The following is a 13,957-nucleotide window of genomic DNA, read 5'->3' as shown; positions in this document are numbered from 1 at the left end:
GGATTGAGCCCACAACTCTAATATGTGCCCTTGACCGGAATCAAACCTGGGACTTTCAGTCTGCAGGCTGACACTCTATCCACTGAGCCAAACCAGCTAGGGCATGCCTGAAGCTCTTTCTCCCAGTACTTGTAAACCCTGGTTAAATTATCGAACAGCGCCAACTACATACTTACACAACTACGCTGAGAGCATTTCCCTGAGGGATTTGCTCAGAACCCTCTTAGTGAGTTGCTCAGGGAAACAAGCTGGTGATGGCACAAGGTATGACACTTTCAGCTCTCTCTCAGGTCCCTTCCGTCCAGCTCGAGGCAGGATTCAGTTCTTCAAACTGCCCAGCCTGAGCATATTCTCGTTCTCCCCAAGGAAATGTCTAAACTCAGGTATGATGGGGTCATGGCCACACACTTCGGCTTATTTATGCTTCTTTAGCCACAGATGACTTGCTCTGCTTCTGTCCTCCCAGGGTAGAGAAAAACCTATGCAAATAAAAGTGTCTGGGACAGCCTTGGGTAACCCTCGGTTCTCCAGGGAGTAGATACAAAATTAAAAAAACAAAAACAAAAAACCCTTAGAACTGCTCTCTGGAGGTCCAAGTGTTGTTTCAGATTTCATGGGGCCTCAGAGACCTCAGCAGCAAGATTACAATACCTTTTCCCTTTTTACTTACCTCCCTCCATGTCCTAAACATGCCCACAATCTCTCCCTGCTGGTTTACCAACCTGCCCCTCATTCTCTCAAAAGATATTATTGCAACTTCCTTGTTCTGCTCAAATGAAAAGGAAAGAAGAGAGAATGCAACCATGACAGGATTTCATCAGTTTAGTGGTAATTCTCAATAAGGTCACTTAACCACGCCCCAGCTCAGCCTGATAGAGCAAAGTGCAGCTCTTGCATTGATCCTTGCCTGTATGCAAACCTGCACACTACCTGTTATCTAACTGGGACATCTGAAAATAAACAATAATCCTGTCACAAAGTTTATCAGGAGGGAGCTTATGAGGGAGGCAAAATTCAACCTTGTTGGAACTCTCACCCGGAGGGGTGTGTTTTACAGCTTCCCCGCCTGCTGCAGGACTTCAGCTCTTACCCAACACAAGACGCCAGACGAAAGCCACTTCAGACGTTCACAGCTTCCCGGCCAGAGTGAGCCATGACGAGGACTTCTACATGCGTATACCACTTCCTTGTTTTGAGCTGGTATATTTTTCTCAATTATCACATCTCACAAAAAGGAAGGAATACGCAGATGTCCAAAATCTTTCAAAATGGTGGACAGTGGAAATACTTGACACTCCTTAATCTGGTAAGTCTGTATGACCGTTTCAGGGAGCAATCTATCTATAGTAAAGTATATCACCTTTAAATTTTATTAAATACAAAACTCCATTATTTCTCTTCCTTCTTCATTGCTTTTGAGTTTTGGCTTTCTCTTTTACCTAACGGTTTGCCTTGAGAAACTCAATTTAGAAGTCACCCAGAGCTACATTTTTGTGCTGGCTAATTGTTAAATGCTTTTTTGAAAAGACTTCTCTTGGGGCACTTCTCAGTTGACCCCAAATGGGGGGGGCTAGATTGACTACAAATGCAAGAGGGATTTTGAACTTTATTTGGGGAAGTCTGTGAGGAAGGCAGAATGGCATATGTTGCATAGGAAGTGGAATTTTCAATGGAGGAAAATGCCATTTTACAGCACATGCAGACTAACAGATTTATCTGAGAAAAGCAAACACATTTTGCCATGTTCAGATCCCACTTCAATTTTTTACAGGCTCAAGGCTCTATCATAAAGGTTAAAATCACCCAACCAAAAAACAAATAAAGATTTTCAACTATTTACAAACCAATCATAATACTTGATCCCTTCTTGTCTTTCTAGCCCTGTTGACCTCATTCTGATGAATGAATGGGAGAAAAGCAGACTTTTAAAAAATATTTTGGGAACATGTAAACATATTTTTAGAGTTAAAAGCTAAAATTGGCACATCCTTTGGGGATGCTAATTAATATTTGATATTTTTAACTAAAATGTAGAGTGCCAATGTCAACATCTGATTTCAGAAGCTGGACAAAACATGCCAATCCTTTGGAATCATATTCCTAAGCAGAGGTTACACATGGTCAGAAACAGTGACGCTCTGAAATGCTGAGGATTGGAAATTCAGAGAGTTCAAATCAAACAAGCCTGAAGGTTCTGCTTCTCCTTCTCTGGTCAATTGCTGGCCTTTGATTTTGGCCTGAAAAATCTGAGGCCTGAACACAGCTTCAGTGTTCTTGAAAACATCAAGGTGACAGTTTATTTCAATCCTAGAAAACAACAAAAGAAATGCTTTTGTGGAGCTAGAATAATATAGTAAAAATCTCAGCTTTGTGTATTTGTTGACTTTATATTAAACACTAGTGGCCCAGTGCACAAAATTTGTGCATGGGGGTGTATGTCCCTCAGCCCTGCCTGCACCCTCTCCAATCTGGGAACCCTCGGGGGATGTCTGACACAGGATCGGGCCTAAACCAGCAGTCAAACATCCCTCTCGCAATCCGGGACCACTGGCTCCTAACCGTTCACCTGCCTACCTGCCCGATTGCCCCTAACCACTCTGCCTGCCAGCCTGCTCATCCTAAACTGCCCTCCTCACAGGCCTTCTTACCCCCAACTGCCCCCTCTGATGGCCTGTTTGCCCCAAACTGCCCCTCCCTGCTGGCCTACTTGCCCCTAACTGCCCTCCCCGCTGTCCTTCTTACCCCCACGGCCCCCCTGCCAGCCTGTTTGCCCCCAACTGCCCCTCCCCACTGGCCTGTTCACCTGCACTGCTCTCTCTCCCCCGGCCTAATCATCCCCAACTTCCCACCCCCGGCTGGCCTGCTCACCCCCAACTTGCCCCCCTGCTGGCATGCTCACCCCCTACTTCCCTCCCCTGCTGGCCTCATGGCCCCCAACTGCCGGGCTATTTGCCCCCAGCTGCCCCCCACTGCCTGTCTGCTCAACCCCAACTGCCCTCCCCCAGTGGCTTGATCACCCCCAACTGCCTTCCCACCTGGCCTGATCGCCCCTAACCGCTTCTGGCTTGGCCCCACCACCATGGCTTTGTCCAGAAGGATGTCCGGAAGGTCTCCTGGTCTAATTAGCATATTACCCTTTTATTAGTATAGATGGTCAACCTAAAGAGAGGTGTGTATGTAGCCAGAATTAATGGTCTAATCAAATTCAATTTCCAGTGTCTCACCTCATGCTAGGCATGGCTAAGAACAGATTTATCACCTACTCCCACAAAACAGCTCCCTGACTTCTTAATTCTACATTGGTTTCATGCCCCAGAGACCCCACATTTCTAAAAGTGGAAAAAGACACCACACTTATTTTGTCAGACATGTTTTTTTTCCTAATGTTAATCCCCTTTTTGCTTTCCTAACACTGAATCCTATGTTTTCCATTTTTCCCAGTCTTTCTATCTCTCTCATGATAGGCTTTTATCACCTGGGTGACCAGATCATCTGATTGTCCTCCCGTTATCAATCCATCCATCTACCAATCAGATTCCAGATTAATCTTTCTAAAGTGCTGTTTTTGTGTTTTGTTTGTTTGTTTGTTTGTTTGTTTTGTTTTAAACATAAGCCTGCTTAAGAAGTGTGGTCTATGCCGTAACTGGTTTGGCTCAGTGGATAGAGCATCAGCCTGTGGACTGAAGGGTCCCAGGTTCGATTCCGGTCAAGGGCATATACCTTGGTTGCGGGCACATCCCAAGTAGAGGGTGTGCAGGAGGCAGCTGGTCGATGTTTCTCTCTCATTGATGTTTCTAACTCTCTATCCCTCTCCCTTCCTCTCTGTAAAAAATCAATAAAATATATTAAAAAAAAAAAAGAAGTGTGGTCTACTACTTAAGAAGCTATAATAGCTCCCATTGACCTTATGGAACCAATTTCAAATTCCTGCATTAAAAGCTCACTACCTCTTCCTTGCCAAATAATTAAAATAAAATAAAATAAAATAAAATAATAAAAGTTCACTACCCAGCCTTCAGCCTCCCCACTCCCCCTTCCACACTTCTCCCACGGCAAGGAAGGCTGCTCTCTTTTTCAGGAATGCCCAAGTCTTCTCCAGGGTTGGTTCCCAGACTTCTTGCTATCATTACTCTACCCATGTTCACACTATCCTTCAATGAAAGGCCTACCTACCTCTCTACTTTGTTACTTTCATAGGTCACCTGAAATCCCATATTCTCTTTAAAATCTCTACTGACTGACTCCAGTCCCAATTTGTTTTTACTTCTCCTAAGTTTTACAGCATCTCTCAGTATCTGCTTATTTACGTTTAGTATTGTTTTCTAATTTCCACCCATATGTGAGTCTTAATATTCCAATCAAATTGTAAGTGGCTCCATAACAGAAATTTTGTCCCCTAGGTCCTTGCCAGTCTTAACAGTCTATGATTCTAAGTTGCATTTGCTACAATGGCTGGCACAGAGTACCTCCATAATAAAAGCTGGGTGACTTGATGTGCTGACTGAATTTGACCTTAGCCTTGTCTGCATTCCTGAACAATTAGTCCCTTCTGACATCTTCTGGCCCTTGAAATGAGCAGAGAGGCTCCCCTATGGCTATTTTCCTCCTGAGCTCTAGTACGTGTCATCTTGAAAGTGTGACAATGCCAAGTTTTTCTGTTGGTGAAGATGGGTTGAATGTGTTTCAGAGAATTAATTTAAGGATGGATTTCAAATATGTTACTTAAGGTAAAATCTTGAGCCTTAAAATTTCTAGCTCTTGAGGTCTTGTGGTTGTGTTTCCTAAAGATTAATTAGTGTTAACTAATGATTAATTAGTTAATGGTTTTGCTTATAAAGTTATAGAGGTCTCATAGCTTCCTATAACATTTTAAAGTTTATTTTTTGTAAGCTTGTGGAAGTCTGTGCTCCATCCTGCTTTCCAGGAAATCTACACCCCTCCCCTCTAAATAGCTTTACTTTCTAGTTGGCTGAATATCAGTTATGCCACCCCCCCTTTTTTTTAAATCCTCACCCGAGGATATTTTTCCATTGATTTTTAGAGAGAGTGGAAGAGAGAGGGAAAGACAGAGGGAAATATCAATGTGAGATAAACACATTGATTGGTTGCCTCCAGCACGCACCAATACCAGGGCCCGGTCGTGGGAGGAGCCTGCAACCGGGATACCTGCCCTTGACGAGAATCAAACCAGGGACCCTTCGGTCTGCAGGCCAATATTCTATGCATTGAGCCAAACTGGCTAGGGCAGGTATGCCCGGTTTTAAGAGCAAAGTCCACCACAGTGGAAGTCAGCATTCCGAGTGTTCCTGGTTTCCTCCTGGAGCTATCCTAGGGGACTCAAAGGGAAGAAACAGGATTGGTGGTAGGCACAGGGGTAAGTTGAGGTGTGAGGGGGTACCACTGAGAATTGGTCATGGTGACCAGTGCATGCCTAGTGCCTAAGGAGAGTAAAGAAAGGAGAGGGGAGACCTGTGTTTCTGCCTAATGAAGGAGTAAAGTGACTCCTGGGAAGAGGCAGTCAATTCTCTCTTGGGAGGTAGAGGCAGTGTTGCCTCATGGTTACAAGCGGAGTTTTAGGTCGTGAGCTCTCTGGGTTGTACTTCAGTTTTACTACCTACTAGCTCTGTGACCCTGAGCTAGGTATTTCTTTATATCTTCATTTCCAAATCTGTGAAATAGAAATAAAAATAATTCATAATCACAGAGTGACCATGAGGGATAAATAAGATGGCATGTGGAAAACACTAAGAATGGTATAAGCAGTGGGTGAGGGAGAGAGAAGATGGGAGGGTGGTGGTGAGCTTCTAGTCATCTCATCTTTGAGTAGTGGTGCAACAGAGGGAAGGGTGATTTAGTGAAACATGGGTCTCCTCACTGACCATGTTGGGTGGGTCATGTTTCTACGCAAGGGTCACTCCTCATTGTTCAATACCTCTTTCTGCAGGCTGAAGGCTCCGGTTCCCCAGGGAGCCACTGCTTTCCCTGCTGCAGCTGCCAAGGTGGAGGCCCTCAGCCCTGGGACAGTCCTGGAGGCTGAGTTTGCAGGCTCAAGCAGGCAGCAATGACTAGTGCTAAATGGGAAGTTCCCAAAGCTGGGTGTGGAAACAAAGCTGTGCTGTGGACATCCTCAGGGTGCTGATGTCAGCTCAGGCTTCCAGCGCCTCAGTCTTCCACCACCGATGTGCCCCTCCTCGCCATCTACTCCACTTCAACCCATTGACTGTCTCTGACCCCAGGGAAGGCAAGCTGAGGAGTTGTGGGATGGAGGGCACTTTTTAGCTATAATTCGGCTTGCAGAGTTTACCCAGTTTTCTGGGTTTTCCTCTTTTTGAAAATAATAGTCCTTCTGAAACATTGTTAGGGGTGTTGCCATGTAACTGGGCTGTCCAGGGGCGATTCTGGGTGGGCCCCACCGTTTCTCCCACTCCACTTCAACAGAGACACGACCTTTCCCTCCCCTCTTCATTAATTTGCCCAAGCCTCAGGCAGCTCTGACCTCATTCTCCTCGAGCTCTCAGATGACTACAGTGACCTCATCACATAGGTCCCCAGGGATAGCAAAGCAGGGCTTGGGGAACAGAGGTCCTTGAGGATGCTCCATTGGTCCAGATACTAAGGCAGCCCACAAACAGTGAGAAGACAAAGTTCCATTTATGTTACAGAACTCAGTTCAATACTTGGGGCCAACCTTTAATGTCCATCATCAGGTTAATGTATTAATCTGTGGACCTCTTAAATTCAACCATCAAAAATACACTTAACTGTGTATTTAACAAAAATACTTAAGGCTGCTGTTCTTAGCTCTGAGGAAGCTGCAAAGGATGAGGGCTGATAGAAGGGAATAGTAAACACTAACATCCAAAAGAAAAGAGATGTAATTAATTGAGCAACCATAACAGCAATTTGGTAGATTCTCTACACACAGTTTAGAGATGATTGAGGCTTAGCTTTTGGAGTCAGCCTGCCTGGGTGTGATTGCTGGCTCTGCCATTTATTTGCTGTGGGATCTTAAGTGAGTTACCTAACTTCTCTGTGCCTTAGTTTCCTTATATGTAGTGGATACTGAGGGTGTTACTCAGATCCCCCACCTCGCCAGCACAGAGGTACTCATCCCCCAGCTCTTGGGAGAAGTGTTGGCTGCTGATGACTCACAGCTGAGCGCCTGTCCCAGACCTGGGCTCAGCTGAAGGAGCTGCCTAGGGACCAAGGCTCAGGGACCTCCCTGGGGTTGCTGTATCCAATGACTGGTTGATTTGGGGCACAAAGGCTCCAGGACAATTCTGAAGGGCCACTTCAGCTCCAGGGCTCCTTCAGGGATTAGCTGATTCCATGCAGCCGTGTTGCCTCTTAGCTTTTCTTGCTGCTCAGTCCTGTTCCCTACTTCCTTCCCTCACTCTCACAGAAGGTCTACGAGCACCCTCAATGAACACTCTGCAGACTGACCTTGAAGTCTCAGGTTGTGTTTCCCAAGGAACCTGACCTACATAATGTAAAAGAGTAAACATACAGAAAGGTTCCTCCTCCTCCTTCTCCTTCTTCTCCTCCTCCAACTCCTCCTCCTCCTCCTCCTGCTCTATTTATTTCTTCTTCTTCCTAATAAAAACATATTAATACAGAGCCTACCCTGGCCTGGATTATGTCTAACACAATTTCAAGCACCCAATAGGCACTCTGTGAATGTTGGTTGCATGCAGAAATGACAAGAACATGTTTCTAACTAGTAAGAGCCATTTTCTAGGGACCGACTAGTAAGACAGTCTACCCTATAGCCATCCTACTACTGAGGATTGTGGTCATCAGCTATGCAACTCTGGCCAAGCATTCTTTTTTTTTTTAATTAAATCTTTATTGTTCAGATTATTACATTTGTTCCTCTTTTTTCCCCCCATAACTCCCCTCCTCCCAGTTCCCGCCCCACCCTCCGTCCTCACTCCCCACCCACTGTCCTCATCCATAGGTGCACGATTTTTGTCCAGTCTCTTCCCGCATCTCCCACACCCCTTTCCCCCCCAAGAATAGTCAGTCCATTCCCTTTCTATGTCCCTGATTCTATTATGATCACCAGATTATTTATTCACTTGATTCTTAGATTCACTTGTTGATAGATGCATGTTTGTTGTTCATAATTTGTATCTTTACCTTTTTCTTCTTCTTCCTCTTCTTAAAGGATACCTTTCAGCATTTCATATAATACTGGTTTGGTGGTGATGAACTCCCTTTAGCTTTTCCTTATCTGTGAAGCTCTTTATCTGACCTTCCATTCTGAATGATAGCTTTGCTGGATAAAGTAATCTTGGTTGTAGGTTCTTGGTATTCATCACTTTGAATATTTCTTGCCATTCCCTTCTGGCCTGCAAAGTTTCTGTTGAGAAATCAGCTGACAGTCATATGGGTATTCCATTGTAGGTAACTGAGTTTCTTTCTCTTGCTGCTTTTAAGATTCTCTCTTTGTCTTTTGCTCTTGGCATTTTAATTATGATGTGTCTTGGTGTGGTCCTCTTTGGATTCCTTTTGTTTGGGGTTCTCTGTGCTTCCTGGACCTGTAAGTCTATTTCTTTCACCAGGTGGGGGAAGTTTTCTGTCATTATTTCTTCAAATAGGTTTTCAATATCTTGCTCTCTCTCATCTTCTGGCACCCCTATAATTCTGATGTTGGTGCACTTGAAGCTGTTCCAGAGGCTCCTTACACTATCTTCGTATTTTCGGATTCTTTTTTCATTTTGCTTTTCTGGTTGGGTGTTTTTTGCTTCTTCACATTTCAAATCTTTGCCTTGATTCTTGCGCTCCTCTGGTCTGCTGTTGGGAGTCTGTATAGTATTCGTTATTTCAGTCAGTGTATGCTTAATTTCTAGTTGGTTCTTTATCATAACATCAAGGGTCTCATTAGATTTCTTGAGGATCTCACTACATTTATCGGCGGCTTCTAGACAGTTCTTAAGAGACCTTAAAAGTGTGGTTCTGAACTCAATATCCTCCATTGCCAGTTTTGTCCTGTTTCTTTGTCTCCGCATTTTTTATGCTTTCTTGGTGCACCCCCTTGTGGTCTTTGTGCGCAGTCTTGTTGTAGTTAAGCCTTGATTGTTGTCGGCAATACCGGGGGTGATTTGACCTCCAGGCTAACTGGCTATGAGAGTCCGCTGTGTCTGCAGTGGGAGAGTTTCTGTGCTGGATCTCTAGGGCGGTGCTAATCTAGCGTTTGTCTGAGGCTATCCGGCAAATGGCTCTGTGCAGGGCTTGGGCAGGGCGGGTCCCAGGGGATCTACAGGGCGGGCCGGAGGGAGCAGTTATGGCTGCTCTCAGTTCCGTCCCTAGGGGCTCTGCCTCACAGAGTCCCAGCAACCGCTGCAAACCTTGGAGAGAAAGCTGCCTTCGAGTTCCAACGGAAGCCAGACAGTCCCGCTTCTCCCATTTGAGTCTGGGTCCCTAGAGACTTGCCCGGATCTGGAGCTCAGAGTCTGAAACTCCCTCCCGATTGAAAACAACAACTGCTCCCTCCGCCTCCAGCCCGCTCCACGTGCACTCCGCACCTTAGTATTTCACTTCAGCACTGCGCCTCCTCTGAGTCTCGGTATGATATTCTCTTTCCTCCTAGTTGTAGAATTTCCACTCAGCCAGCCTTCCTGTGGTTCTGGATGATGTCCATTCCGTCTTTTAGTTGTTTTTTGAAATGGTTGTTCGAGGCAGCAATCTCTGGCGTTAACCTATGCCGCCATCTTGGTTTCTCTGGCCAAGCATTCTTATAATTCTTCTTTCCAACCTGTCCCTCAGTGTTCTTGGTTTCTTCTCTCTTCCCCCCTCCCCCTTCATCATTCCAGTTTGTATTCTTCCCCTATGTTCTTTTCCTTGTTCTGTATTTCAAATTCTTACTTACTAGTAAACTAAATGCATTAATTATTATTGAAATAGTATATGCATATAATACAAATATATCTATACTTGACAAAGACTTCCTCTACCTGCTCCTCGTGCCACCACCCTAACCACTACACTACAATTAGTCCCCGTTGGCTTTTATTCTGAAATAGTCTCTCATTGCAAGTATTGCATCATTTCCAAAGTGAGACCTAAGAAAGTCCCGGCCTGTCCAAGTCAGGCATGGAGTGCTGAGTTGGGCATTGGATTACTTGACTCATCTAATAAGAGTTATAATGTCTTGCTCAGGAAACTTGTGGAATCTCCCTCTCTGGAATAATTTTTTGCATACAAAAATTCTCATTTCCTGCAATGGTTTAATTTTGGCTTAAAGGCAAAGCCATAAACTTGATGACTTAGAGAGACTAAGTTTCTGTGATTTCAAGATTTTTTGTGAATTTTGTGAAGACACATGAATATAAAAATTAAATATCTGTTAGCTATGGTTTCTTTCTTAAATTGCACTAGTTATAAAAATGTATATTCAGCTCTCCCAGGTGGTAAGTTTGTCAGCAAGCAACAAAAATGGAAGACATCTACCAAACTAGGACCAGCGGCATTTCAGAAAAAGGCACAAAAAAACCAAACAGAATTTGAGAAGGACTGGTAGAAAAGATAAATCAGAGAGCAGCTCTGAAGTGGGTCTTGATCAAGAGGATACCATTAGCTCTGCTTTCCTGGGAAGTCAAAGTAGTTGAAAAATGTAAGAGACAGTAATGTTAAGACAAAGCCAGTTGTTGCTGTCTTATTTTAAGGCTGCTGTGTTATTCTGCTTGGGCTACCACAGACTGGGTGTCTTAAACAACAGAAATTTATTTCTCTCAGTTCTAGAGGCTAAAAGTCTAAGATCAAGGTGCTGGTAGGGCTGGTTTCTCCTGAGACTTTTCTTTGGCTTGTAGATGGCCACCTTCTTCCTATGTTTTCGCATGGTCTTCCCTCTAGGTTTCTGTGCCCTGATCTCCTCTTATGAAAGCCCCAGTCATAATTTAATTACCTCTTTAAAGACCCTATATCCAAATGCAGTCCCACTCTGAGTACTGGGGGGTTATAACTTCAACATACCAGTATCAACTTTGCGTCAGGGGACACAGTTCACCCCATAACAACTACCATTTTCTCCCATGACTATTCTTTCCATGCAGGTTTTGTAAAACCTTCCATTGTACTCTCCTTAGAGAAAGAGAAGGCCATTGTGCTCTTCGGTGAGCTGATCCAAACCTGTCCTTGAAGCCCCCAGTAGCCTCCTCACTGAGTGAGGCCATGGTGCCTCCCTCTCCTTGCCCTCCAGCTCTGCTGTGTGGTTCCTCTTTGCCCCAGTTCTTGCCCATTTACTTCTCTTGGCTACACCCTAGCTCCTCCCTCCTGAGCTCCTGTGTGAGGGCTCCATAATGTTCCTTGTTGATGATGGCACCTCAGTGCAGATTAAAATCACTGGGGATGTTGGTATCTTTACACTGTGGCGTATGCCTGTGAAATAATATGTGAGCTGAGGGTGGAGGGGGAGGAGTGATTGGCATGTTTATGGTGTGGAGGCAATTTTTATTGATGAAGGAGAAGCCGTGGAAGTTCTGAGTAATGTGTTCTTTTCCCCAATTCAATTTCCACATTCTGCAACTGGGGAAGGAAAGAGAAAGTCAGGAGGAGCTTGACTCATGATGATCCAGGGAGGCTCTCGCTAAGGAAAGTGGTCACGTGGACTTCACATGCTGGGTGGAGGCAGCCTCTCCCCGAAGAGGGAAAACTGGCAGGCACTCAGTGCTCAGTACGTGATTAATTGCTGTGTTGATAGAACAGTGCAGGCCTTCTCACCCAGAGCCCAGGCCCCAGGCCTGCCTTTCCTAACGAAATCAGCTGCCTGCTCTGGCCTAAATAGCTGGGGTGGGGGCGGGAGTAGGGTGGAGGAGTGACTTTTTCTCATATACATGTGCAAAAGACTGCACTTCAAATTCTATAGCCCTAAGGGCCAAATGTCAAAAGTAAGTGACAAGTATTGGGATGGCAACATCTTCATGGCATTTAAAATTGTTGCTCGCTCTTCCCTGAAATGCCCCCTTCTTGCTTGAAGCTTTCTCCTTCTGGGACCATGAGTTTCTGGTACATTCCTGGTTTTCCACCATGTGATCATTCTTTAGTGTTTTGCTGGCCCCTTACCCCTCTGTCCCTTAGATGACGGCATTTCCTTGCATTCACTTCCCATTTCTCTCTTTTCTTCTCTCTTCTCCTCCCTCTCTCTAGCAATCTCATCTCACCAATAGGGCTTAACTCCCTACATCTCTACAACTCCACCTCTCCTGAGAAGACCAGGTCTGATTTTCAAAGTGGAAGCTCCTCTAGGCAAGTGGTTCTTAATCTTAGCTGCCCTGAATAGAATCACTTGGGATAATTTTATTTTTTTAAATTCTGAAGCCTAGGCTACACCCCCCAGACCCATTAAATTAGAATCTCTGGGCCAGAAAAAATCAGGTATCAGTATTTTTTAAAATATATATTTATTGATTTCAGAGAGGAAGGGGGAGAGAGAGAGAGAGAGAGAGAAACATCAATGATGAGAGAGAATCAATAATTGGCTGCCTCATACATGCCCCACACTGGGGATGGAACCTGCAACCTCCGGTATATGCCCTGACTGGGAAGCAAACTGTGACCTCCTGTTTCATAAATCGATGTTCAACCACTGAACCATGCCAGCTGGGCAGTATTTTTGAAGTCATTTTTAATTCTCTCACCTATGGATAATTGGCTTTCTTCTAACCTCCTGCAGTTCTTTATCTGAACTGTTCTTAGAAATCTGATACTTTTTTAAAAAAAAAAGTCTAGCTCAAGTACTAGACTCTGGGTCTCAAATCCTGGCCTTTACACTTACCAGCTATGAGACTTTAGGGAACTTTGTTCATCTGTCTATGCCTCAGTTTCCTCATCTGTAAAATGGGTTAAGAGAGGGAATAATAATAGGACTTACCTCATAAGGTTGTTAATTAGAAATTAAAAGCCTAGATCAGTACCTGGTATATAACAAGACATCATTAAAAACCAGCTATTATAGCTTTGAGTAGTCACTAGGATTTTAAGTGATACATTTATGCCTGATCCAGTGGTTCTAGAACTTTAGCTTATATAGAGACCTACCTGAGAGTAACCCTGACCTAATTCACCTCTGGATCCTCTCCCACCCACACCTTCAGCCTAAGGACTGTCAGGAGGTCAACCCTGCTAGAACTTTCCTAGAGTTCAGACCCAAAGGTCATTCCCCAACAGCCCACTTGATCCATCAAGTTCCCAGGTTCCAGAACTTGCCTGATGCACACTCTCAGAGCAGAGTCCCCACCCTTTCGTACCAATCCAGAGTTTTTAAGGAATGCGATGGATTCTGATGCAAGCATAATGCAAAAACAACCCCAACTCTGTATGAGAAGTCACAGGTTGGTACAAAAAATTAAGAGTGGGCAAAGTTTGCCTTTATGCGATCTTCCTTCGAAAAGGCCCTCTTCTCTTTTAACTGACATTAAGGATTTCACAGGAGTTAGTGACTGACCAGAGCCCTTGGCTTGCTGTATCTCTGTAGATTTAAATCACTTTCTCAGACAGATCTTCTCTTTAAGGCCTTCAGGCACTAACCCCACCCCTCTTTTTTTTTTGTTAATCCTCACCTAAGGACATTTTTTTCCATTGATTTTAGAGAGAGTGGGGGGGGGGGAGGGAGGAAGAAGAAGAGAGAGAGAAAGAGAGAGGAAGAGAAACATCGAAACATCGGTGTGAGAGAGACACATCAATCGGTTGCTCCTGCATGAGCTCTGGTTGGGGCCGGGGATCAAAACTACAATGCAGGTACATGTTTGACCGGGAATCAAACCTGTGACCCTCCGATGTGCAGGACAATGCTCTAACCATTGGGAAACACAGGTCAGGGCTCAGGTACCACCTTTTAATGAAGGAAGAATACTGTCTTCTCCCTCAAATAAGCCAGATGCATTCTATGTGTTTCCTCCAAGAGAGAAAAAAGCTCCTTTATGGTGCTCTTGACCCCAATTCTGGCTTCTCTAATTAG

The 13,957-nt window shown here is 44.6% G+C and overlaps 1 protein-coding gene across 2 annotated transcripts in view; it reads left to right on the top strand.

Annotated features, from left to right (window-relative positions):
• Positions 1–13,957, top strand: part of ADTRP (androgen dependent TFPI regulating protein) — an 85,847-nt gene that overhangs the window by 21,183 nt on the left and 50,707 nt on the right. The window contains exon 2 of one of the 2 annotated variants that reach the window (XM_059688636.1): positions 1,058–1,306. In XM_059688636.1, coding sequence (XP_059544619.1) covers positions 1,154–1,306 — 153 coding nt within the window. In that variant the 5' untranslated portion in view covers positions 1,058–1,153. Of the gene's footprint in view, positions 1–950; positions 1,307–13,957 lie in introns of those variants that run through there. The other variant, XM_059688634.1, reaches the window with a different exon arrangement.

Source organism: Myotis daubentonii, chromosome 3, assembly GCF_963259705.1.
Source record: "Myotis daubentonii chromosome 3, mMyoDau2.1, whole genome shotgun sequence".
Lineage (NCBI taxonomy): Eukaryota > Metazoa > Chordata > Mammalia > Chiroptera > Vespertilionidae > Myotis > Myotis daubentonii.
The sequence above is the reverse complement of the archived record's forward strand: the minus strand, read 5'-3'. Positions and strand labels throughout refer to the sequence as shown.